This window comes from Tursiops truncatus, chromosome 16 (assembly GCF_011762595.2).
Source record: "Tursiops truncatus isolate mTurTru1 chromosome 16, mTurTru1.mat.Y, whole genome shotgun sequence".
In the NCBI taxonomy this organism is placed as follows: domain Eukaryota; kingdom Metazoa; phylum Chordata; class Mammalia; order Artiodactyla; family Delphinidae; genus Tursiops; species Tursiops truncatus.
Genome location: NC_047049.1, coordinates 28,895,082 through 28,920,350, shown reverse-complemented (window position 1 = coordinate 28,920,350; position 25,269 = coordinate 28,895,082). Strand labels below are relative to the sequence as shown.

The 25,269-nt window shown below is 38.1% G+C and overlaps 1 protein-coding gene across 5 annotated transcripts in view; it reads right to left on the bottom strand.

The window, feature by feature from the left end:
• Positions 1 to 25,269, bottom strand: part of HPSE2 (heparanase 2 (inactive)) — a 633,877-nt gene that overhangs the window by 230,577 nt on the left and 378,031 nt on the right. For all 5 annotated transcript variants that reach the window (XM_073794093.1, XM_073794092.1, XM_073794091.1 and 2 more), the window contains 2 exons: positions 21,475 to 21,646; positions 425 to 472 (listed from right to left, as the gene is read on the bottom strand). In XM_073794093.1, coding sequence (XP_073650194.1) covers positions 425 to 472; positions 21,475 to 21,646 — 220 coding nt within the window. The remainder of the gene's footprint in view (positions 1 to 424; positions 473 to 21,474; positions 21,647 to 25,269) is intronic.

Sequence of the window (25,269 nt, the reverse complement as noted above, 5' to 3'; positions counted from 1 at the left end):
ACGGCATGTGGGATCTTCCCGGACCGGGGCACGAACCCGTGTCCCCTGCATCGGCAGGCGGACTCCCAACCACTGTGCCACCAGGGAAGCCCCAGCACTGAGGGGTTTTAAGCAAGGGAATGACAAGATCCTCAGACCCACTCAATCCATGACTCACAACGACAAACTGAAGGAGGATAAGAATTTCAGGAAATATTTGGAACTTGTTGTTTACAGAAACTAAGAGTATAAATGCAGAATAAAATATTTTTCATTATGATTAAAGTTACTGATTGCCAACAATTAATTTTGGAATTAGTTTTAACTTTTTTCTTGGAGCACGGAAGATAGTTTATTAAATTTCAGTTATAACTTCATGACAACTACTTATCTTTCATTTCACAGCATCTGATAATAAGTAAGAGCAAAAATGGTGAATACCTACTGTTGCCAGGTAACTGCATCCACTGTGTTTCCTGCCACCTTCATGAATCTGTAGGAAACAGAAAGAACAAAGATATTGCAACGTAAAGTAAACCATATCCCCAGGGTTAAAATAAAATAAGCTGAGACAGAGATCAGGCCAATCCTTGGGCAACTATGCTTTCTGAGAAGGCCCACAGCGATGGCCTATCCATAGGTATTGGAAGTTAAAAGGTACAGAAGGTGAAAGTAATCACACTTTCAGCTCTCCACACATCCTTTACCATCTGGAAATCAAGACCCCAAGACAGCATTATACCTACATCTGTCTTTCCAATCCCATGCCTGATGGCTCCCACATCACCTTCCCTGTGATCAGAACTTATCTGTCGCATTTCCTATTCTCTAAGGATTCTGAGATCTACTAGGAGACAAACGATAACATTTTCCAAGGATGACAACACAACATATGCCTTTGAAAAACCTCAGGCCTCTCCTTCTATAGAGAGCATGGGAAAACCCAATTTATTTATATAAGTATATAAGTATGAAGCACTAACAAATATGCCCTAGTGATGGGCTACCACAGCTGTCTAAGTGTAGAAACCTAAGCACCACATAGAGAAATTTAACCATTTCTGGAGCAGCTAAGTAGAGAACTGAGTGTCTCGACCAGGATGCTCAGCTCAAAACAGAAACCAGACCTGTTTCCCTGCAAAGCACTCAGCAAAGTCTTGCTAGCAATTTGCCACCCTCCTGTGCCCCTTGGGGTTCCACCAGAAACATAGTGACAGGAGAGAGTACCCAAGGCCACACAGATTCCATAAGGTATCATGAACTGCAGGTCTGTGAATAACTCAATTATCGACCTGCCTCCTTTTAGCCATCCACGTGTTCTGAGGCCATGCGCTGTCATGGCTCGTGTTACTATTTGAGAGAGTTACCACTCAGACATAGGAAATCAAAAGGAACATCTCAGTTCCTTCAGATCTTACTTTCAATTCTCTTTCCTGAGACCCTGGAAGGGAACTTTTCCTCAGACAGAAACAATTTTCCATCAGTACTTCATAAACAAAGAATTTGTCCACTGAGAAGGGAGAAGGACGGTATTTTGTCAAGAATGCCCTACCCCTGCCCTACTCCAGCCTAACCTTGCCAGGAGGACACATGGGCAAAGGGCGTGCTTGCGCTGCCCAGACAGAGGCTCTGTTTTGCCCTGATGGTGGAAGAGGACTGAGTCTCTGCAGGACTGGGTGAAAGAAGGAGAAGGGATACCAGGACTACTGGTTTAGTAGCAGCGTGATGTTCATAAAAGAAGATGAAGAGGATGGAGAGTAGGGAGACAATGAGGAGGGGAAGGAGAAGGGGGAGGGAGAGGGGAAGGGGAAAGAACAGGAGGGGGAGGCAGCTTGGCTCTTGCCTGTATGGTTTTTGCTCTTTTTGTCTAGTACCACTCAGCAGTCCAGGAGCAAGAACGTGGGAAATGGAGCATAGGGTTGACTGAGGAATGAAAGTGGTTTGCTGAGCAGGACCAAAACATAAATGGGGATTGGAGGGAATATAACATTTACTGAATACCTATTTAGTACCAGGTATTCACATGTATTTCCTTCATATAATTCTCAAAATTGCTTTGCTTGGTGAGGTGGATATTATTAATCACATTATACAGGTTACTAACGTCCCTACTGGCTAGAGAAGTAGTATTTCCAGGACCCTAACCAGCTCATTTTTATGGGATCATGCCACTCCTCCTAGCAGTACTTCTTAGGAAGCAGGACATAGGAACCCTCTGCTTTTGGAGCCCACGGATTTCTCTTTCCCTTCTCCTCTCCTTTCTCCAGCCCAGAAAAATCTCTTGACTCTGGGAGGGTAGCTCCACTCTCCTCACCATTTCTAGCCCTATGCCCAGGATTCTTCCTTTAAAATTCAAAAGCTGGAAAAGCTGTGCATTCTCTTCTCCATCCTGTCAGGTGCCACCCCTGAGTCAATAAGCACACAACCAGCTATCTGCTTGAATAGACAGGAGAAAAATGGAAAAGTCCAGGGAGAAAGAAAACAGATTAGGATCCAAAATACTATACCTGCCACAGAAGCACTCTAAGCTGTGGAAACCTGATGGCAATCTTAGAAGTAGGATAACCCAAAAATTAAGAGGGGGAAACGAAATTTTGTACCCCCTCCCCAGGATATTTTAAAAATTAGAAAACCTAGTCAAACTTAGATACAAGTGTCATTTATATATATATATTTACATGGGCTTTACTCCTCCAAAATTATTTCTAAAATCTCTGAAAAGTAAAACTGCCTCCATTTACATATAAAAATAACCATAATAAAAATTACAATGACATTTAGAGTGCTTTCTTATAAAATGTTTTTCAGCTTCTTATGTACATAATTTCACATAACTCTCAAAACAGCCCTGGTAGACAGATATTTCTAATTTATAGTGGAGGTTGGTAAGTCTCATAGAGGTTCTGTGACTTGTTCAAATTCATAGAGTAGTGCAGACTAAACTCAGGTTTTCTGATTCCAAACCCTATGTTGCCTTCAAGCTGTTTACACTGAGGACAAGAATTATTAAAATGCAAAAAAATAAGTTGAATTTTTGCCTTGAGAAAACACTACCTTATTTTTTAGAAAAAGAATAAAAGGCCTCAGCACCTTCTTTGCTCGTGGCTTCCTCTCACAGACTTGAGCATTTCAGTGTTATTTGTAAGACTAGGTGCTGGAGCAGGTGTCGAAAGGTGACTGACTCAGGGTCTCTGCTATAAGACAATCACAGTAAAGCCAAGAAGACAGACACTGAGACAAATTAGTCTCTTTGTGTTGCATTACTGGTGCAAACTAACTGCTGTGGGAGATCAGTCAAGGGAGTAGCTAGCTCTACCTTCTGTGATGTTAGAAGAGGGATAAGCATTGAGTAAAGCTTCACATCTCACAAGAGGTTGAATCTAGCATTTCAATCTAGCATTGAAAGAAGGGTAAGATTTTGCCATGAAGAGCAGGCCAGGCATAGAGCAGCTTGAGCAAAGCATGATAGAGTCAAGGTGAGTGTTTTCTCAGGAGTCCAGGATATCTGGATATCAGGGGAGAGGTAAGGGAGTGGTAGGAAGTCAGCCTGGTCAGATAACTAGTTGCTAGCCTGTGATGCTAACACATCTGGCCTTTATTCCTTAACATCTCGGTACAAGTCGAGGTCTTATTTATCTTTGTATGATTAGCACCCAACACAATATTGTAAAATACAGCTAGCTCCTCCTGCATGTTGGATTTATCCTGTGCTTAAGCAAGTGAGGGTGTGTCAGGATCAGACTTGAGTTTTAGGAAGATCACTCTGGCTATGGTAAAGGTGAAAGGTAGTGTGGTGTGGACAAAATGGAGGGAGATGACTGCAGAGTGATGGGAGGCTTTGAAATGTGGGAACGAAAAAAGACACAGTTGAAAAAAACACTGTTGGAGCACTCAAGAGGACTCGGTAGGTGAGTTTAAGTGAGGAAGCGGCGTAAGAGAGAACCCCAAAGTTTTAACTGTGGTAATGCCATTGCCTAAGATGGGCAGTCCAGGAATAGACTTTAATGCTGGTGTTGGTGAATGTACTCCAATCCTTCTGAAAATGCCTCAAAGAACTTGAAGTAAATAGTCATTGATGATAACAGTTACACATTCACAAGAAAATTAGGAGGAAAAAATAATCATCAATGCCCTGCCTGGCTAAAAGGCTCTGGACAGGCAATTAAGAACACATCTAATTTGGTGTCTTAGAAGCTGGAAACTTGTTATGTATGATACTATAATCTGGAGAGCCTCATATGCATTGAATAGTTTGTTCTGCTACAGGTTGATAATTAAGTCTTTAAATAACCTTCCATTATCAAAAGTTACATTATAAAAAGAATGGGAAAACTAGAGTTAGGAACATTTAAAGTAATGCTAATGTTTTCTCCCCACACCCCTCCCCCACCCGCAAAGAAAATCTATAATATCTATAATTAAATATGAAATATACTGGACCCATATATAGAATATTATATAGTTTACAGGGAAATATTTTTAAATTGAATATAGGAAAAGACCTACCATGATCCTGGATAGGAAAATCAATTTATTCTTCCTAACCTAATTTATGGGTTTAATGAAATCCTAATAAAAAAAATCCCATCAGATATTTTTGAAACTTTGCAAAATCATTCTAACATTCATCTGAAAGAAGCCAAGAATGTTCTGAAAAAACTGTAATACTGAAAAGACATTTATCTGATCTACCATATATTAAAATATACCATAAAAACTGCAATTATTAAAACATTCCTAGGCATTAGTCAGGAGATCTTAGTAAAGAGATCAGGAATTAGTAAGGATATCTATGGAACAGAAGAGATTTTTTACAAAAATTTATATATAAGAATTTATTACATGGAAAAGAATTTAGTATGTGAAAAACTGAAGCATGTTTTTAATAGTGCTATGTGATTTGTAGCTATTTGGGAAAACAGTAAAGTCAGATCCTTACCTAAAGTCTTATTTTGTAAAAGAAATCAAAATAGTAAAATATACTTTCATTTCATTTTAATATTTTAAAAAATTTGTCAATCACTATTTAATATGTTTAGACCAATGATATTATTATCTTAACTTTAGTAGCATATTTAAGCAGTAGAAAAGTTGTTTTAGCTAACTTTATGGGAAAAAATTATTAAATATATGTTCATATGAAAACTGTTGTAAACTACATTCTTCCTTTTTCCCTCTTGGCAAAATGATGAGAACAACTTCAAACATATGGAAGCATTTCTACACTTATTCTGATGAGGAAGAATCTAATTCAGGAATAATGTTAAACAAAATATGCATTTCCGAATACTACCAGAATGACTAAACATACCTTTGTTTTTTTGAGAAGTGTATAAAACTCATTTAAAATGGAGCAAATGTTCTGTTTTCAGAAGTCTTTGAATGATTGAAAAAAAAAAAAAAACTAGAAAAACAAAAACAAATGACAGAAATAACACATAAAGGAAACTGATTAGACAAAACTCCATGGAACAGACATTATAGCCGGTGAATTTGCTGAATTCTCCCCAGCCCCATTATCCCTCTCTGAACACTAGGGCTCTCTGTATCTACCGTGTATCTATATCATTTCCATACTCTGTTTTTATATCTATATTGGCACTGCGGAGGACAACAAGTCCAAAAAGATTATAATTTTCTTTGTTCAAATCTAACATTGATGGATTCTTCTGCTCCTTAGTTTTGCCTGTTTCTCAGAAACCGGCCCAAACCACATAAATGAATAACTTCCACACAGCTGCAGAATGCTCAGCAACAGTAATATTAGAGGTGGAATAACATGCACACAGACTAGTGCTGTCAGGAGTGAAATACCATTGGGAAAGTGAAATTCTGTTTAGGGTCCAGTATTATCCAAGCGTTTTCAACCATCCACCTCCATTCTAATCCCTAGATTTAGGTCTATGAACGAACAAGTAAAAGATGACCCAGGATGTGAATAATGACAAAAAGGAAAGATCTTGGTTTTCCAAGGTTGGATGTCTCCATACCTGAATTATGAAGACAGAAATCTTGGAAGATTATTTCAGAGAACAGAAGATGTCTGTGCTCATGCTGACATCCAGTCACTCAAAAAAGGATAAGAGAGGGAAGGGGCAAGGACCTGTACCTAAGAAAATTGGCCAGTGCCAGGCAGACGTTTCAGTACTGGGGAATCTTTCCCACTGGAGCAAATATGCTGCTATGGAAAAGAACAAAATATCCCCTTTCATTGTGAGAGTTCCTTTCCTCCCCCAAGGGACCCCAAATCTGGGAGAATTTCTTTCCTTTGTTATCCACCTGCACATATGACGTATCTGCAATGTTGTGGAGCCTTCTCTCCCAGTGCATATCACAGCTCTCTCTTATAATAAGGCACATCTTTTTTTTTTTTTTTGCGGTACTTGGGCCTCTCACTGTTGTGGCCTCTCCCGTTGTGGAGCACAAGCTCCAGACGCGCAGGCTCAGCGGCCATGGCTCACGGGCCTAGCCGCTCCACAGCATGTGAGATCTTCCCGGACCGGGGCACGAACCCGTGTCCCCTGCATCGGCAGGCAGACCCCCAACCACTGCGCCACCAGGGAAGCCCAATAAGGCACATCTTTATTCATGGTCTTTGGAGTTTGATTTCTGCTTCTGGACCACACAGTGCAACCCTGAAAACTGGTTTCTGAATTTTGCTCCCAGGAAAGAGGATAAATCCTTCATGGGGAACTAGATGTCCAAATGACTACAAACTTCAGTAAGAGTGTGGCAGCCTGATCCTTCTTTTCCTTGTCCACAAGGAGAATCTTTGGTTATGTAACTAACATGAATAAGATGTGACAGCCATTCTACACAAAAGCTAGGAAAAACTTCTGAGGAAATTATTCATTTTGAGTTACAGCAAACCAGACATCTTCTATTTGGTACAAAGTCACTTACATTTCCATGGCTAATTATATATTAAGCTATACTAGGTTAACTATATATTAAGCTCTAGAAGAAATAAAATATTGATCTCTTTCTTCCCCACCCTCTCTCTCTCTCTTTCTACTCTCTCCATTTCTCTTTCTCCTTCCATTCCTCCCTTCAAGCCTCCCTTCTTCTCTCCCTCCCTCCCTCCTTCCCTTCCTTTTTCTCTCCCCACCCATATTTATATATAATATTACACTTGCAGCAGGCTGATAAATAGCATGGCTATATGTTCATTGACTTTAATGGCTAGTGCAACTCTCTATTTAGGCTTCTCTTCTAGCTTATAATTCCCTTAATTTGATAGATTTATAGACTTTTTAACATACAAGGACTTCTTGAGAGGGGTGAGACTCTCTACAGAATCTCTCTTGCCAATAAAAGTTACACCCATGAGGCTTAATTTAAGAAGGATCTTAATGAAGAAAGGAAAAAATAAGTTAGCTACCACTTACTGATTGACAGGCACTTGGTAAGCCGTTTACATAATGTACAATCTTATAAGGTAGGTATTATTACTTTCATTTTATAGATGAAGAAACTGTGCTCAAGATCACCCAACTAATGAGTTGCAGAGCTAAGAATCAAATCCATTTCTGACTTTAAATCCCTTGCTTTAACCATGCAGAGATGGCAAATTTGTGATATGTGCTCCCTTTTTCTGAACCCATGGAAGACCTTGGTAATAGATCTCAATACTCTGTCCCTAATCTCAGAATTGGCCTAAGAATCCTTCTCAAGATACGGTGCCAGGCACTATTACCTGGAACTGGCCCCCAAGATGAAGGCTATTTCATGCTGCTAATGGGGACTTGGGAGGAGGGAGGCTATAGAACAATGTCTGGAATAAAATGGAGGCAGATGTGAGACAATAATACAGAAAGGACAAAATAGGTTTGCTTGATTAGAATGAAGACAAATAGCAGGGGGTGAGAGATGGTGAAAGAATATGTTGAAACAGATCTGGAAGGCCATGGCTGGAGCTGGAAGGTGCTGGTTAGGGGAATATTATGACAGACATGTCTCAACAGTCTAAAATGCTGCTGGATTCAGGCAAAGAAGGCTATAACTGACCTGATATGATTTGTCCTGGCTGTGGAGCCAGGTGGGAAGGAAGAAAAATGCATCAAGATATCGTGAAGAATTTCACACAGAAAAGCAGACTTTCCAAAAGCTCAAGTCCCGGTATGAAGCTGAGTCTATGAGAGTGAAAACTATGGAACTAAGGTGAAGAGTATTATATATTTTTTCCAGTATGCTAGACCACATGGCTTCACTCAAAGATGAAAATTCAGGAAAACAGCACCACAAAGTAGGAAGAGCATGGGCCTAGGAGTCAGATAGATACTTGATTTCAGACCTGGCTCCACAACGTATTAGCCATGTGACCCTGGGTAAGTTGTTTAACCTCCCTGAATGTTTTCAAATGGAGAGAGCCTACTTCCCAAAGGCATTGTGAAGATGAACAAGATAACATACATGAAGAAACAAGGGTACTGCCAGGCACACTGCTGGCACCCCATAAACGTGAGCTTGGTAAATAACTTAGCGTTTGTGTACCTCCATTCCTTAATCTGTAAAATAAGATAATAAGACCTGCTCTGTCTATATTATAGGGCAGTAGTTCTCATACTTTGCTCCTTCAGTGAGAGAATGGTTAAACAAAATGTAGTCTACCCACACCATGGAACATTACCAGCAACGAAAAGGAGCAAACTACAGACACATGCAGCAACCTGGTTGAATCTCCAGGGAATTATGCTGAGTGGACAATCTAACCCTAAAAGGTTGCATATTATATTATTCCATTTATGTAACATTTTTGAAATGACAAAATTATAGAAATAGAGAACAGATTAGTGGTTGGCCAGAGTTTTAAGTAAAGAGCGAGAATGAGAAGGATGAAAGAGTGACATGAGATACCCCTGCGGTGATGGAAATGGTCTGTATCTTCACTGTATCAATGCCAATGTCCTAGTGGTGATATTGTCCTATAGTGTCACAAGATGTCACTGTTGGGAGAAACTGGATAAAGGGGACTCGGGACCTCTCTGTACTATATCTCATGCTGCATTTTAAAGAAGCTCTCCAGGTGCTTCCATTGAGGGAGGACCATGGGCCACACCTTTTACAGATTGTGATCTCAGCAGCACTTGTTAGGGTAGGTCATTCTTGGAGGAAAAGTAGGGTTCTTAGGGAAGGTAGAATGGGGAAGGGAGGAAAGGAATGGAAAAAAAGAAAGTGAGGAAGATATTTCCCAAGACCATATGTGTCAAACCTAAATCTATGTCCCAGGACACCCATCTCCTTCTCCAATGTTCTAACCCCCATCTGACTTCTCTGACAACAGAAGAAGAGAGAAACATCCTTCATCGTAATAGCCATAACTGATATCCCTGGGCTTGGGTCAGGAATTAGGCTGTTTCTCTAATCAAGAAAGAAGTCCTGTCCAGGAAAAAAAAGAAAAAAAAGCAAATTTAGAAGTAAGCAGTCATTAGCATAATTCTCAGCTAGGGAGCAGACCTTTACAGTAGCCCATGCTTCCTTGTTAATTAGCACTGAACAGCTGCTGGGAGGCCCTGCCTCTCTCTACAGGCAGAGAAGGAAACTCTCTTCTTATAAACTGAGAGGAATAAATTGTTCTTACCTCCTGTAGTTTAAGTCATATACTCTTTCACAGGTGAAATAAAACATAACAATTATTAGGAATAACACTGTGATGATTTCTCTGTGCACCAAACTGTCCCCAGCTGTGCAATTTCCCACTCCAAACAAGAATGTGGTGTAAGCAGGTTTGTAGGCAGAAGCTGTGATCACCCTCATTATAATGCAATGTTACTTTAGCTAATCTTTCTAGTTTTCAATCTCATTCAGTTCTCTGAACTGCTTAGAAGGCTACATTGAGCCATAGGCAAAAAGTCAGAAAAACAACCCTGCCTTTTCAATTTGAAATTCACTTGTCCTTAACAATTGTAGCCGACATTTCTTTAGGTGTGGATTGTGCCAGGAACTACACTTAGCACTTTCAATTCATTATCTCATTTAACTTCACAACAAGCCTAAGAAATAGATAATTTCATTAGCCTCATTTTACCAATGAGGTTTTAGAGAGATTAAATAATTCAAGGTGACCTAGCTAGAAGCTGATCTGGGTCTCATCTAGTTCTAAGTGTATGCTCTTTACATTCCTGCTATTTCCACCCTTGCCCCCAATCCTGCTATATTGACTTACTACAGTAGAACACAGAAGGCTGTTGATTTAATATGTCTTTATGGAGGAAGTGACCCACGAGGTCAAAAATGCCCAGGGCCCTCAAAAGTCGTAATGAGAGCCTGTTTATAGAAACATAGTGAACTTTCCATCCTTACCCATACAGCTTTCACTGTTGGTCTATGCTTTGAGTACCAGTGGAGTCTATAAATCAGCATTAGGTACTCAGTAGAAGTTTTGGTAATTAGAACTAAAGATAGAAATTCTGGATATAAAAAGGCAATTTTTCTGTTTCTGTTTTGTAGATCATTGAGCACACAGCATACATAATGTGGTCTGCTGTGATGGAAAAGACCATTATTTCCTTCCTAATTCTCCTGCTTTTATCTTTTTTGCCCAAATTGGAATGCTTTCCATAGCTCTCTGGGCCACCATGGGAGTTAAAGGTCCTGTCTAGCTTTCTGTTCTAACCTAGGTTCAGGTTAGAATATGCCACTAGCAGCTCGGTAAAATATGAGTATAACTTCCATTCTTCACTCAACAAATTGGAGCACCCACCGTGTGCTAGGCTTTTTGCCAGCACTGAATATATATTAGTAAATACAACAGACAACTTCCTGCTCTCATGGAGTTTATGATCTATAAGCAAAAAATAAACAGTAAATATGCAGTTATAACTTGTGATAAATGCCATAAAGAGAACTAACAGAGTGCGCTGATAGAGAATCACTTAGCTAGGCTATTCAAGAAAGAACTCTGATGGGTGAGGAGAAACCAGCCATGTGGCAAGCTGAGAGGACACCCTAGGTAGAAAGAAAAGCATGTGTTGTGCAACCCCTGCTCCCCACCAAAAAAAAAAAAAAAAAAAAAAAAGAGAGAAACTTAGCACATAGCAGGCCAGTGAGGCCTGAGTGAAGTAAGGAAAAGAGAAATCTGGAGAAGATAAGAATGAAGAGCTGGGCAGCAGCCAGACTGCTCATTGTAGAGCCTTGCTGGATGTGGTAAGGAGATTAAATTTTATTCTAAGAGCAATGAAAAGTCATTAAAGAGTCTTCAGCAAATGACTGACATCATGTGAATTATGTCTGTAAAAGATTTTCTGGCAGCTGAGTGGTGAATAGACTGGAGAGGACAAGAATGGAACCAAATAGACCAGTAATGGGGCTATTGAAATGGTCCAAGTCCTGAGTTCTCCAAATTGTAATTCTTTTGCTATTGTTTGCTCTATGGCCATATCTCACCTAAAGCAGGGCTCATATTCCAAGTCAGTGATGTCCAAACATGTTAGTGGAACACGAGTCCCTCAAGATACTCTTGGAAAATAAGACTACGGTCAAATAAATTTTTTAAATTCTGCATGCTAAATCCCCTTCTTGGAGATTCAGAATGTAAACTAATGTAATAAAGATGCTGGGAAGTGTTTCAATACGTTTGTATATCCCAGTATTTCTCAAACTTACTTGACTATGGAAGCTTTTACTTTTTTCCGCCTCCACATAACGTTGTTATCCTGCAGAACTGATATTTTCCAGAGCACATTTAAGAAAATGCTGCCATAATTCATTCTAACCAAGGGTTAACTCCATGTGCGTGGTTTACTGGGCCTCCTCTTCTCCACATCTCAATTTATTATTTCAATGGCTTAGACAATATTTTCCAACTCCACACATATTATGAGAAGATATCAGCCATGTGGGTCATATTTCTTCTCTCCATTTTTACCACCTATTTTCTGTAAACTGTCCCCTTAATTTTACATTGTAAAGGTTGATAAGGTTTTTTCTTTCTGTAACCATAATTTTCTTCCTTGTTTCTGGATCTGGATATCCTATGAGACAGCTGCTGGGGATCCTGAACTGATCTTTTATACCAGTAAGATTTCATCCCAAATTTTTTGTCTCTGTCCAACACTCTGTGTATGGGAGATTTCCTTGATTTTATCTTATAATTCTTTTATTGGACTCAACTGCATTTTGGAGATAAAATTTAATACCATATAATTCCCTCATTAACTGTACAGTTCAATATTTTTTATTATATTTACAAATTTGTGCAACTATCAACATAATCTAATTTTAGAATATTTAATTTCAAAAAGAAGCCCCATTCCCATGAGCAGTCACTCTCCATTTCCCTGAAAACTTCACCAGTCTAGGCAACCCAATCTGCTTTTTGTCTCTATAGATTTGCCTATTCTGGACATTTCATATAAAGGAAACCATACACTGTGTGGGCTTTTGTGACTGGCTTCTTTCAGTTAGCATGATGATTTCAAGGTTCATCTCTGACAACATGTGTTGGTACTTCAGTGCTCTTTATTTTCAAGTAATATTCCATTGTATAGATTTATGTATAAATTTACTGAATTTTATTTATCCATTCATTGGTTGATGGACATTTGGGTTATTTCTACTTTTTGGCTATTATGAATGACGCCACAATAAATAATTGTGTACAAGTTTTGTGTGGACATATGTTTTCATTTCTCTTGGGTATATACCTAGAAGTGGAATTGCTAAGTCATATGGTAACTCTATGTTTAACCTTTCAAGTAATTGCCAGTCTGTTTTCCAAAGTAGTTGCACCATATTATATGCCCTCCAGCAGTGTATGAGTGTTCCAATTTCTCCACGTCCTCTCCAACATTTGCTTTTGTATGTCTGTTTGATTGTAGCCATCCTAGTGCATGTAAAGTTGTATCTCACTGTGATTTTGATTTGCACATTCCTAGTGACTAATGATGTGGAACATCTATTCATGTACTTAGTGGCCATTTGTATGTATTCTTTGGAGAAATGCCTATTCAAATCCCTTTTGGTCATTTTTAAACAGGTTGTCATATTACTGTTGAGTTGTAAGAATTTATATGTGTGTGTGTGTGTGTGTGTATATATATATATATATATATATATATATTCTGTGTATAAATTCCTTATCAGCTGTATGACTTGCAAATATTTTCTCCTATTTTGTGTGTCTGTTCACCTTCTTGATGGTATCATTTGATGCACAAAAGTTCTTAATTTTTATGAGGTCCAGCTAATCAGTGTTTTCTTTTATCACTTATGCTTTCAGTGTTGTATCTAAGAAATCATTACCTTGCATGGGCTTCAGTAGTTGTGGTGCATGGGCTTAGTTGCTCCGTGGCATGTGGGATCTTCCTGGACCAGGGATTGAACCCGTGTCCCCTGCATTGGCAGGCAGATTCTTTTTTTTTTTTTTTTTTTTTTTCGGTACGTGGGCCTCTCACTGTTGTGGCCTCTCCCGTTGCGGAGCACAGGCTCCGGACGCGCAGGCTCAGTGGCCATGGCTCACGGGCCTAGCTGATGCACGGCATTTGGGATCTTCCTGGACCGGGGCACGAACCCGCGTCTCCTGCATTGGCAGGTGGACTCTCAACCACTGTGCCACCAGGGAAGCCCGGCAGGCAGATTCTTATCCATTGCGCTACCAGGGAAGCCCGCCAATGTAGTTTAAAGTCATCTTTTGTTGCTCCAGAGATAGTTTCCTGAGTATGAATATGTGTTCATTTTGGTGTAACTTCTTTATGAAAACCTCCCTTTTCTGCATGTGATGGCTCTTGAAAGAGAGATGCTAACGTTCAAAAGGTGGAAATCATCCTTTATTAATTCCTCCTATTTTCTCACCCCCACCTTGCTGGGATATCCATCAACAAACAAGTCTACCTTAACTTCTCTCCATCTCTTCTGCCATTACCTTAACCCAATCACACACACCTCATAGTGAAAACCCTCCTTACTGAACTCTTTTGATTTCTTACTTTTGCACCTTAAAATCTATTTGGCACACAAAACAGAGTAGACTCTGGTACATGTTGCTGCCCTTATAAAAACCCTGTAATAGCTTTCCATTGCTCAGAGAATAAAATACACAACCTCTTTTCCATGGTATGCATGGTTCAGTAATGATCTGGTCCTTGCCTGTCCATGCATTCTCATCTCCTACTGCTCTCCTTTTGCTCACTATAATGCCCATCTTTCTATTGGTCAAATGCCTTAACCTTGTTTCTGATTCAGGACATTGACAAACACAACCTACCACCTCTATCTAAAACTTTTTTCACTCTGATCTTTGAACAGTTGGCTCCTTCTTATTCTTTTGTTCTTGGCTTAAATAAATTGTTCCTCAGATAAGTCTTCTCTGATCACCTTGTCCAAATAAATCCTCCAACTCCAGGTATCTTGATCATTTCCTTCACAGAATTATACACAATTTGGGATAATTTGTTTTCTTATTTACTGTGGCTCTGTCTTGCTAAGCTCCAAGAGAATAAGAGTCACTTTGGCTTTATTCATCAATATAAACCCAACACTTAAGCAAGGATCAAACATGAAATAGCTGTTCAATAAATGTTTATTGAGAGATAATTTAGTATTCATCTCCCTATGGTTTAAAAGCCCCCCAAAAAGCCTCAGTAAACATGCTTTCAATGAATACCTGCTTTTCTTGACACTGTCACATCACCAAAAAATAGATTAGGTCCTTACTCTATAGTACATACGGCAATAAACTCCAAATAAGTTAAAAAGCCTAACATTGAAAATTAAAACATTTTAAAAAGGCTATGTGAAAATGAAGTAGTAACTTTATCCTAACTGTGTAAGGAAAGAAACAGAAAAGACAACCAACAAGAAAATGGATAAGAACAACTATAATAAAAAGTAACTTCTGAAGCAATAAAAACATATTTCAAAGTAATAAGAAAAGCAATACATTAAGATAAAATTGTCGTTACATAGATGATGCATAAAAGTTTACAAAAGAAAAGCAGAGGAAAATAATAAAACCCTAAAGAACACTACTTATGCCTTTAGATAAAAATCAATAACTGGGAAGAGCCAGTTCCTGAATGAGGAAATGAAAATAATATAACAAGTATTTTATTAAGTACTTCCCATATTCCAGGCAACATAAGTAGTATCTGAAGACACAAACATGAAGATTCTATCTCTGTTTGTTCATATCCTAACTGGGAAGATAGTCCTATATAGTCCAGTAAATACCTAAGTAGTTTTAAGCTTTTTTAAGCTTAAAAATTAGTTTGGCTCTATAAAACTAAAGCTATTCCTAGATTCTGAAGGCTACAGAATCAATAAAACATAGACAGAGTCTTGACCTTAGTCTACAGTCTGTTAGGGGAGGCAGATAGGTAAATAAGTAAGTTATCATCAATTTGATAAGTGCTATAGCAGAAATATAAAGTACCATATAAGGACAGAGGAGGTGATAAGAAATCCTGCCTGAAGATGTCAGAGAAGATCTATTGGAAAGAAAAAATAAGGGAAGAGAGTGGTATTCCAAAGAAAATGACACAAAATAAAAAGGTGCAAAGGTAAAAAAGTGTGGCATCTTCTAAGATGGACATATACTTTGATGTACTAAGTGCAGGTTGTGCAAGGGTGTGTAGCTACTGACTAGCTGCAAAGAAGGCAGGTACTGGACCCTAAAGGCCAGGGTACATGTGAAAGGGTTTGGATTTCAAGCAAGAGTGACTTGACCACATGTTGCATTTTAAAAAAACTACTCAGAAATCTGTAAGGAGAAATTAGAGTCTGAGACTAGATATGGAGAAATTGTTTAGGAGGAAAAATGATAAAGTTTAAAATAAAAATGAAAGGAAGATGGGATATGAGTGATACTAAGAAGTCAGAAATAACAAAACTTAATAACTAACTAATGGAGACTGTGAACAAAGGAGAGGAATGAATCTAAAATGACCTCCTGGTCTGTGCCTCAGGCAAAATGGTTATTGTGTCATTAGTCAAATGTGGAATAAGGGGAAAGGAGACAACATAAAGTTTTGGAAAATGTTTGGTTCTTTTCACAGTTAACAGGATTCAAATTTAAACAACCATGAGGTACAATCTTGCATTAATTGAAACAGTAAATTAATAAAAGTAATACTCATTGTTGTAGAGTATTGGGAAAAAGATACACTAATACATTGTTGCCCTTCAACCTGGTGAAACTGTTCTGAAAAGAAATTTGGCAACAAATACAAGAGCCATAAAAATTATTATATACAGTACTTTGACCCAGAAACCCAGCTTTTTGGAATATAGCCCAAGGCTGTAATTCAAAAGAAATTTTTTAAAAACCTATTTGTATAAAGATGTTTACAGCTGTGCTATATATTACAGACAAAAACCAGAAACAGCCCAAATGCCCAGCAGTGAGGGAATGCTTAGCCAGAATTCAGTATATTAATGCAATGGAATATTTTACTGGTATTAAGAATGACAAATACGAGAACTATGTAGAAATAAGGAAGGGGCAATATAAAGCAATGGGCAAAAAATGCAGAATTCAAAATGATGCATATACAATGATCACAACTACGTAAAATTATAGCTGTATAACCAGGAGGATTGGAAAAACTACAGAGCTGGTAATTTAGAGTGCTGACATTTTTGTTATTGTTGGTTGAGTCACTGGGAATGTTTATGTGTTTAAAGTTATATGTTTATGTGTTTAAAGTTTATGTGTTTAAAGTTATATATGTATATTTAGTACATACACATTAAGAAAGGTAAATACCCATTTTTTCTGGCACATAAAAGAAAAAAAATGTTCATCAATACCTTTCCTTCTTGCCCTATGTAATTTTTTCTAGTCTCTTGAGTGCTATTAGTTTTCGGAGGCATGGGGAGGTAGGCCTCACCACTTGTCACCACACCACCCAGTCACATGATCATTTCTTTCATCTGTTGCCAACTATTGTGTCCAAGTTCTTGACTTATTCACAACAAACTAGCATCTATGTGCCCAAAATTACACCATGTACACAAACTGGGATGCCTTAACTATACCTTATATACTGGGTAGAAGTGTCTCCTCAGTATGACTTTTTAATCTCTGACATAGAAAAATATTTGTTTCTTACTTTCGGTTACCATGGTATAACTGTCCCTCCATTTAATGAAGGCCAATTCCTCTGGATTCCATTTCTTCTAGCCTTAAAGAACTTCTCATTTTGGTTATATCCTGATCTCTTGTATCATCTATCTCTTCTCTCCTGGATAAGTCTCAAAATACAAACCTGTTCTGCTGTCTCCCACATTAAATTAAAGGGGAAAAAATGCCATTATCGTCCTTGACCCCAAATCTCCCTTCATTTTTCTACTTTCCTTCACAGTAAGAATTCTCCTAAGAGTTGTCCACATTATTGTTTCCAATTTCTCACCCTCCATTCACTCTTCAAACTATTGTGATCTGACTTCTGTTCCACCACTCCGCTGAACTATATTTCTCAAGGTCACCAACCTGCATGTTGCCAAGTTCAATGGCACTTTTCTGTCTTTCTATTACTTGACCTCCTGGACTTCTAGCAGCACTCCCTCCTTATTTAAAACTTTCTTTTCTTGGTTCCTACACCTCAATCTCTCCCTTTCCTCCTACCTCTAAGGCTATCCTTCTTTTCTCACATCTCTAAATGTGACAGTTCCTCTGGGCTCTCTCCTAAGTCTCTGTCTCTTTTCTTTCCATATTCTAACAGATCTCTTATATTCCCATGGATGGCCTTAAATCCCATTTGCATGATAATGACCACTAAGATTAATATCTCTAGCAGAGACCTTGATCCCTTGACTCATATTCAAGGATATACTTGACATCTCCATTTAGATTCAAGCACAATAAACATAACATGAAACCTAAAGTCATGATTTTTTTCCCCAGAACAAGTTATTCCCCCTATCTTCCCATCTTCGTAAATGATAATAAATCCACCCAGTAACTTACACATCCCTGTGTCACATCACCATACACTTATCCAATATATCAAGTCCTGTGGTTTCTACCTCCAACAATATATTCCACTGCCACAACCCAATTCAGGTTCCCGTCATTATGTGCACTCCTACAACAGCCTTCTCACCAATTTCCCTGCCTCCTCTCCAATCCATTTTTCATAGAGGAGACACAGCATACTTTTTGTATAATAAGTCAAATTATTTCTCTCCCAAGCTTAAAAACATTCAGTATTTGTCTCACTGCACTTAGAAGAAATTCTAAGCCCTTCACTATGCCTGTAAGTCCCTATATAATATGACTCCTAATTACTTCTCTAGCTATACCTTTCTTTAGCCAATCTGGCCCTTTTTTCATCCTTAGGGCCTTTGCACATACTTATCTTTCTTCCAAGAACACTGATACTGTTTACTTCTCATTTTGTCTAGTTAACACCTTACTCATTCTTCAGATCACACTTTATTTATTTTTAATGAATTTTTAAAAATTGAAGTATAGTTGATTTACAATATTACATTATTGCTGGTGTACAACATAGTGATTCAACATTTTTATAGATTATACTTCATTTAAAGTTATTGTAGGACTTCCTTGGTGGCGCAGTGGTTAACAATCCACCTGCCAATGCATGGGACACAGGTTCAAGCCCTGGGTTGGGAAGATCCCACATGCTGCAGAGCAACTGAGCCCGTGGGCCACAACTACTGAACCTGCACTCAAGAGCTCGTGAGCCACAACTACTGAAGCCCAGGCGCCTAGAGCCCATGCTCTGCCACAAGAGAAGCCACCGCAATGAGAAGCCAGAGCACTGCAACCAAGATTAGCCCCCACTCGCTGCAACTAGAGAAAGCCCACACGCAGCAACAAAGACCCAACACAGCCAAAAATAAATACATTAATTAATTTAAAAAAATACAACCCTAGACTGTCAAAACTGAAAAAAATTTTTGAAAGTTATTGTAAAATATTGACTATATTTCTCATGCTGTACAATATATCCTTGTAGCTTTTTTATTTTATACATAGTAGTTTGTTTGTACCTCCTAATCTCCTACACTTATCTTGCCCCTTCCCCCTGACTGGTAACCACTAGTTTGTTCTCTGTACCTGTGACTCTGTTTTTTATATTCATTCATTTTTTTATTTTTTATTTTCCACATATAAGTAATAACGTACTATATTTGTCTCTCTCTGTTTGGCTTATTTCACTAATCATAGTACCCCTCGGGCCTATCCATGTTGCTGTGAATGGCAAAATTCATTCTTTTTTATGGATGAGTAATATTCCATTCCACATTTTTATCCATTCATCTGTTGATGGACACTTAGGTTTCTTTCATATCTTGGCTATTGTAAATAATGCTGCTATGAATATTGGAGTGCATATATCTTTTTGAATTAGTGTTTTCATTTTCTTCAGATATATACCCACAAGTGGGATTGCTGGATCATATGGTAGCTCTATTTTTAGCTTTTTGAGGAATCTCCATACTGTTTTCCAAAGTGGCTGCACCAACTTACATTCCCACCAACAGTCTACTAGGGTTCCCTTTTCTCTACATCCTCACCAACATTTATTATTTGTGGTCTTTTTGATGATAGCCATTCTGACAGGTGTGAGGTGATATCTCATTGTGGTTTTGACTTGCATTTCTCTGATGATTAGCAATGTTGAGTATCTTTTCATGTGCTTGTTCTTCTTAAGTGTGACTCCTTTAGGGAACCCTTCCAACCACCTTAGTCAAATCCCAGCACTTACAGTCATTCATAGTACCATGTACCTCTCCTTGGTACTGTTTTAGTCTTAAGATAAGTTGATTATTGTCTATGTCTCCCCTACCATATTATATACTCCATGAGGGCAGAGAAAGTATCTATTTTTGTTTATTTTTACATTCCCAGTTCCTAACATAGTACTTGGAACATAGCAATTATTCAACAAGTATTTGCAGAATGAATGAATGATTGATACAGGGTCATGCTACTGAGAAGACTGTCAGTCCCATGAAAATATATTAATCAAATCATTAAAGAAAAGGTATAATCTAAAAGAATAACTATGTGGACTCAAGTGATAGTTATTTGTCTTTGCTTGATTGTGTATTATGAACTATGAAAATGTTCTACACATGTGATTCTTATCCTGTAATTAAAACATGTAAAATAAAACCAACTTCTCCATCACCATCCCCCCCATACACACACACACACACACACACACACACACACACACACACACACACACACAGAGTAATTTCAAAGTTCAGCAAAAGTATGCAAAGGGAAGCCCAGAGCTGCATTTGTAGGTAGGAGTCAACGTCAGAAAATTGTTCTGCAAGAGAAAACGGAAGTTCCTACTGAGAGAGAAGGAGAGAAAAATGAAGGATGGGGAAAGGATAGGAATTAAAATAAGGGCTTGGGGATTCTTTGTAAAGACGAAAATGCCTAAAATTAAACCTCAGGCTGTTAATGTTGTTACAGTGTAAATCCTTCCGGCTTCCCAAGCCTTCAATAATGTCTGCTACATTAATTAGCTTAGATCAAGACTAAGCTACCACAAAAGGGAAGAGAGAGGGTCATAAGAGCCATCAAGCCACAAGGGCCATTCAGGAGGTTGGCCAGAGGTTTCTTGCTACTGGAACGTATCTGTCTATACTTGTACAGCATTTATCTAACCTTACTTGGGCTGTACACTTCACTGGAAAACATCTTACTTGTCTTTGAATTTGTAGGAATAACCACACCTGTCCCAGAATATGACAGGATGCTGCACAAAAGGTGTGCCTTGGTGCATACTCTGTATGTCACATGAACTCCTGCCTCTCCCAACTTCCTTGTTCCTACCCTCTCTGATGTAGTTACGTATCCTCTTTAAGTCTTTGATTCAACATATATCTTCAGTCTTCCTCATGCTATTCCCTCAGACATCCACTCCAACCCTGCATAACTGGACCCAACATGCATATATGTTCCACTTATTTAATCTGGGCCTGGCCCACCAGCAGGACTGGGGAAGAGAGCATTTAACATAGTGCTGCATCCATAACCACTGCTTAAAAAGTGATTGTTAGATTCAGTCAAAATTAAATAAATCACATGATAGCAATTCTCTAGAATACCTAATAAATCTATCTGTTAAGCTGTGCTTTAATGTATAAGCATTTGTAGTGTTTCTCAACTTTTTAACCCAGATCCACTGTCCAGGATTTTGTCAAGTTTCACCTTCTGTAAGAGGTCCCAAGAATACAGTAGATAATATTTTGCCTTTTAAAAAATATTAAGTGATGTTATGCAATGCTGTAATATTAAATGTGCTTTCTAAAACAACACATCCTTTCCAGCTGTTCTGGAGGTTGTGATATCCCTCCCAATCCCACCCTCTTCTGCTGACTGTGGAAGGCCTGAAGAGATAAATTCTTCCACTGTTTGGTAGAGAATCCCTGATTTATGGTGGGAGATGTCACTATGAAAAAGTCTCTCTGCCCTTCTTAAGACCAGAAATAACCAGGAAAAATGCAAATACATTAATTCATTACATTTAATGAACAATGTTTTAAAAACTGCTAAATAATCTGACCTACCCATCTAGGAGGGTGATGACGTTCTTCCTGGGCCGCCCAATATTAGGGCCATACAAGCTGGCTCTGGAGTAAATCCGGATGGGTTGTAACAGGCTCTTCAGCTGGATGTAATCCTTTCCCAACTGGCTGCCATTTACTGCCCGGCCACGCATGGTCCGATAGTTATTTGGCTCTAGATTAAAAGCAGACATGCAAGTCAGAGTTGAGTAGAGTGAGGTTCTGCCAATTCTTTCCTGTCCACAGATCTCTCTGCCTTTTCTTAATAATGTAAACAAAGTAACCAAAAAGAGGGTGCAAGCTAGCTTAACTTGAGAAACTATTCCAACTAAAAAGTCAAATGCCACTTTACCATTCTATTTATTTTCAAACTAATCTTCGCAAAAGATCAACTAATCCACAACAGAGAGACCGTACTGATTTTCAAATGATACTTTATAATAAATGGTGTACTGAGTTGAATAGTGTCCCTCAAAATTCATGTCAACCCAAAACTTCAGAATGTGACCTTATTTGGAAATAGGATCTTTGAAGAAGTAATTACTTAAGTAATTATTTATGATGAGGTCATATGGAATTAGGATGTGTTCTAAATCCAATGACTGGTGTCTTTTTAGAGAAAGGAGAGGGAGATTCAGGTACACAGACCCACAGGGAGGAAGGCCATGTATTGATGGAGGCAAAGATGGAAGGGATGCTGCAATGCCAAGGCTTGTTGGCAGCTATTAGAAGCTAGAGAGAGGAATGGAATAGATTCTCTCTTAGAGATTCCAGAAGGAATTAAACCTGGCAATGCTTTGATTTCAGACTTCCTGAACTGTGATTGAAAAAAATATATATTTTTTGTTTTGTTTTTTGTTTTTTTTTTTGGTACGCAGGCCTCTCACTGTTGTGGCCTCTCCCGTTGCGGAGCCCAGGCTCCGGACGCGCAGGCTCAGTGGCCATGGCTCACGGGCCCAGATGCTCCGCGGCATGTGGGATCTTCCCAGACCAGGGCTCGAACCAGTGTCCCCTGCATCAGCAGGCAGACTCTCAACCACTGTGCCATCAGGGAAGCCCAATATTTGTTGTTTTATACCACTGAGCTTGTCATGATAGGCCTAGGAAACTAATACAAATGGTAAGAAAAGAAAGCTTCATAAAGATGGTCCTTGTATCAAAAAGTTAGAAAAACCTTAATGTTCAATAATAGCAAAGTGGCTGAGTGAAATAACTTAGAGCAAAATCCCCTCCCCCAGTTTCTGTTAACTTGGTAGTTCTAAATAGACAAGTAAAGTCCTAAAAACCAGCAGTTCCACTGCTGGAGGGGGCTAACTTGATTCGAAATGAAGCACATATCCCAGGCAAGGCCAACATCTTGGGTAGCTTCAGGTTTTGACACTGGTAGGGGCAAGAAACAGACCAGCAGACTTGCAAGAAATGTAACAGGGAGATTTGAGGAATAAGAAAGCCATTGAGGATTTTGATAAGCCCACAAACACCCCCTGTAGTCTGGAAGGCTGTGCATGCTCAGGAGGGACTGGAGAGGGCACTAGCTATCCATGCATTCCCAGATGAATGTGAAACCTAGTACACTCATAAAGGAGACATGAGAAGGCATGTCAAAAAGTAAAAGCCAATCAGACTTGTAAACTGCCTAAATTTTGAAAGTGTTCCCAAACCCACACACAGATCTACTGGCAAAGGGTGAAAGCCTTATTAGCTCAAGGTAAACACAACCTCTGATCAATCATCATCTCACTATTAAGCTATGCTGACTCAGGGGCAACCCCTAGGAAGCTGGCCTTAAAAATAAAAAAAAAATTTAAAAATAAAAAACTTAAGAGATACTAGCAGCTACATGATGCAAGACTCTATGGAACTAGTCCAGGAAGTGACTAAACAAACAAATGAACAGAAAAGAAAAAACAAAAATAACCTCTGGAATGGAGGATTTGGAATCCAGATTTGCTCCAACATATTATCTAAAACGTATAGTTTTCAACAACAACAAAATTACAACATGCAAAGAAATAGGAGAGTGTGACCCATAAACAAGAAAAAAATAAAGAAAGAAAGAAACTATCTCTTAGGGGACCCAAATGTTTGACTTAGCAGACAAGGACTTCAAAACTGCTAGTATAAATATGTTTACAGAACTAAAGAGAAGAATAAGAAATTAAGAGAAAGTATGATTTTATTGACTAATCAAATATAAAGAGATAGTAATTATAAAAAATTATCAGTTGGAAACTTTGGAACTGAAATGATTCTTCACATACAGAAGAACACAATGAAATTAGTAGCTGAATTTTTACCAGAAATAATGGAGGCCAGAAGAAGACAGTGGGATGACATATTCAAAATGCCGAAAAAAATGTCAACCAAGAATTCTACATGCAGCAATCTATCCTTCAAAACGGAAAGCAAAATTTAGACCTTCCCAGAAAAACAAAGGACAGAATTCATTGTGAGAAAATCTGCCTTACAAGAAATAAGAAAGAACGTCTTTTAGGGTGAAACGAAATGTCAGTAGATGGTGATTCAAAAGCGCACAAAGAAATAAAGAACACCAGTAAAGATAGCTGCACAGATCAATATAAAAGACAGTTGAAAATATTCATTACTCAGCTCTTAACTAATTTAAATGACAGCTGCATAAAACAAAACTATGAAACTGTATTGTTGGGCTTACAACATATAAAGATGTAATACTTAGAATAATAATAGCACAAAGGAGGGGGAAATGGAGTCTTATTGGAGCAGTTTCTACAGTTAACTGGAATTAAGTTAGTGTTACCCTAAAGCAGATTGTAATGAGTTAAGATGTATTATAATAAGAAACTACTAAGAAAATAACTAAAACAGAACAAAAAGAAATTAAAACGGTACCTTAGACAATATCCCTTTTGAATGAAAAGACAGTAAAGGAGAAACAGAGGAATAAAAAAATGAAATATATAGAAAATTGCAAGATGTCAGATGTCAGTTCAACCATATCAACAATTACATTAAATGTAAATGGATTAAAAACTCCAATTAAAAGCAGAAATTATCAGGCTAAGTAAAAAAATAAGATCCAACTAGAGAGACACATTTTAAAGTCAAAGACACAGAAGAGTGAAAGTTAAAAGGATTAAAAAAGATACGCCATGCAAATGGTAAACATAAAGGAGCTGGGACGACTATACTAATACAGACAAAATAGACTTTAAGACAAAAATGTTACTAGAGACAATGTGGGGCATTTTATAATGATAAAAGGGCCAATTTATCAGGAAGATATAACAATTACAAACATATACATACCAACAACAGAACACCAAAATAAATGAAACAAAACTAATAAAACTGAAAATAAAAATAGAAAATTCAATAATAACAGAAAGAGACTTCAATACCACATTCTCAATAATGAATAGAATGACTAGAAAGAAAATCAGTAAGGATATAGAAAACTTGAGTAACATCATCAGCTAACTTTACCTGACTGATTATCTATAGAACACTGCACCCAACACATTCTTTTCTAATGCATATAGAATATGCTTCAGGATAGACCATCTATGCTAGGCCATAAAACAAGTCTTGTATATTGAAAAGGATTAACTCATATAATGTATGTGCCCTGACCACAACAAAATTAAATTGGAATTCAACAACAGAAAGTAACTTGAGAAATCTATAAGTATTTGGAAATCAAACAAATAATCCATGAATCAAAGAATAAATCACAAGGGGAATTAGAAAATATTTTCAATGAAATGAAAATGAAACTATAATATATAAAAATGTATGGGATGACACCAAAGTCATGAT